The sequence below is a fragment of the Delphinapterus leucas genome, chromosome 7 (assembly GCF_059928025.1).
Source record: "Delphinapterus leucas isolate spDelLeu-1000000601 "Yukka" chromosome 7, BTC_Dleu_Yukka2, whole genome shotgun sequence".
NCBI lineage: Eukaryota > Metazoa > Chordata > Mammalia > Artiodactyla > Monodontidae > Delphinapterus > Delphinapterus leucas.
In genome coordinates, this window is record NC_143135.1 from 69,374,754 (window position 1) to 69,376,590 (window position 1,837).

The window sequence follows — 1,837 nt, forward strand, 5'->3', positions numbered from 1 at the left end:
CAGCTTTCCTGAAAAATGGCAGCTCAGCCTATGCTTCAGCACATAAGTGTTGAACTTCATTGTGTGCTGCACTCGATTAATCTACTTGGTTTCAGTTTACCTTCTAGTACTATTTGTCCCTCCACAGATAAGCAAAAAATAAGGTGGCTTACTTGGCAGCTTTCGGATTTTTTTTTTTTTGTAAATTCTTGTTCAGTATTGAAAGGGTTTTTCCTTAATAAGGTGTGGTCTAGGGACTTCCCTGGTGGTCCAGTGGTTGAGACTTCGCCTTCCAGTGCAGGGGGTGTGAGTTCCATCTCTGGTCAGGGAGCTAGGATCCCACACGCCTCGCAGCCAAAGAACTAAACCATAAAACAGAAGCAATACAGCAATCAGCTGCAGCCCAACAGCCATTCAGGTAGGGGGGGTACACACACTGCAGTTCTGCACAGCCCCCAGTCAGCAGGCACTTGGCTCTGTAACCCACGGAGTAGTTTGTCTTCTCCATTATCTTTCGTTGAAGAACCTGTTCTTCTTCTTCCATAATGTACATATTTTTCACATTCTGAGTGTTTCTGAGGCTATGATTTTTGAATACTGTTTCCCTTTTAATTTTACTGTACAGGAGACAGAATGTGGCCATGGTATAATGGAAGAACCAGAACTTACGTTGATAAGCAACAGTGATATCAGTATTGCTGAAATGGATTTTGCAAACTTAACTCTAGAAGAAGAGAGAGAAAATGAGGCAAAGAGCTGTTTTCAGGTAAATTTCATAGCGCTCATTTTATACAGCAACCCATAGTTGAGGATTAGGGAATAGAAAAGGATTGTTTTACTTAGCTTTCTACATTGGCATTTCTTACATTAGAATCGTGTATGAATGTGCTCACAGTGGACAAGCTGACAACTGAACTTTCTAGAAAGGCAGTTCCAAAAGACCTAGGGTTTAGAATGGGTAAAGTTTAGAACCTTTGCTGTGAATCTGTACAGTGAGGTAAAGTGGTAAAGTCTGTGACTTTCTCACAATTAGGTGAGTGAATTTCTGCCTCTTCTATCAGAAACACAAAACTCAGATTGTCCAGCTGCATCAGAACATCCTGTGGAGAAACCAGCTGTGTGTGCAGGTATGTATGCCCTGAGCATCAGATTAGTGAGCCCAGGGGCCAGTGGGGTTCCCCCTACTCGAGCAGAAACCCCACACATTTGTATATTGCTGACATATAGCCTCAATTTTTTTTTTTTAAACAGAAACCCTTTCAAAGTTTACAGCTACTCCAGGGAGCTTACAAGCAGCATTTATGAAAAGAAAAAAAGCATTTATGGAGAGATCCTCACAGAGACAGAAAGAAATAAGGAATAAAATTCGTGTCTCTGGAAGTTCTCAAACCAAAATAGTAAAGGAGAAACCCACAGGTATACTCTCCACATCAGTTTTCAAAGAGAATCTGGCATTACATATATATTAAATGACTTGTTCTCCGCTCAGGTTCATTTGTCAGTCACCTAAAGGGTGTGAACAAGGTTAGAGTGTCTCTTCCTGAAGACAGAAAGACTGCACAAGCCCATATGCACCAAAGGGCTCTAAGGTATGTATGTGGATATATGAAGATATATGAATTCACATAGCTTAAGTGTCTGTCTTTAATTCCATATAAATTTCTTGCAGATTATACCATCAGTTACCTGAAGTGAAAAAGCAAAAGGAAGAGAAAGCAAAGCAAGACGCATATGCCCAAAACAGAGCAAGGGCAAAAGAATTTCATAAGGTGAGCAGCCACTGCCCCACCCCCGCCAATTTTTCATGTCTAAGGCACATCAGAACTACAACTGATAAACGTTATTATTCCCTCCACAG

At 41.1% G+C, this 1,837-nt stretch overlaps 1 protein-coding gene across 11 annotated transcripts in view; it reads left to right on the plus strand.

Moving 5' to 3' along the window:
- Positions 1–1,837, plus strand: part of CEP295 (centrosomal protein 295) — a 51,713-nt gene that overhangs the window by 46,525 nt on the left and 3,351 nt on the right. For 8 of the 11 annotated variants that reach the window (XM_022561389.3, XM_022561385.3, XM_089915397.1 and 5 more), the window contains 5 exons: positions 605–745; positions 1,013–1,106; positions 1,231–1,395; positions 1,469–1,568; positions 1,649–1,748. In XM_022561389.3, coding sequence (XP_022417097.3) covers positions 605–745; positions 1,013–1,106; positions 1,231–1,395; positions 1,469–1,568; positions 1,649–1,748 — 600 coding nt within the window. Of the gene's footprint in view, positions 1–604; positions 746–1,012; positions 1,107–1,230; positions 1,404–1,468; positions 1,569–1,648; positions 1,749–1,837 lie in introns of those variants that run through there. The other 3 variants (XM_022561386.3, XR_004022633.2, XR_004022634.2) reach the window with 3 other exon arrangements.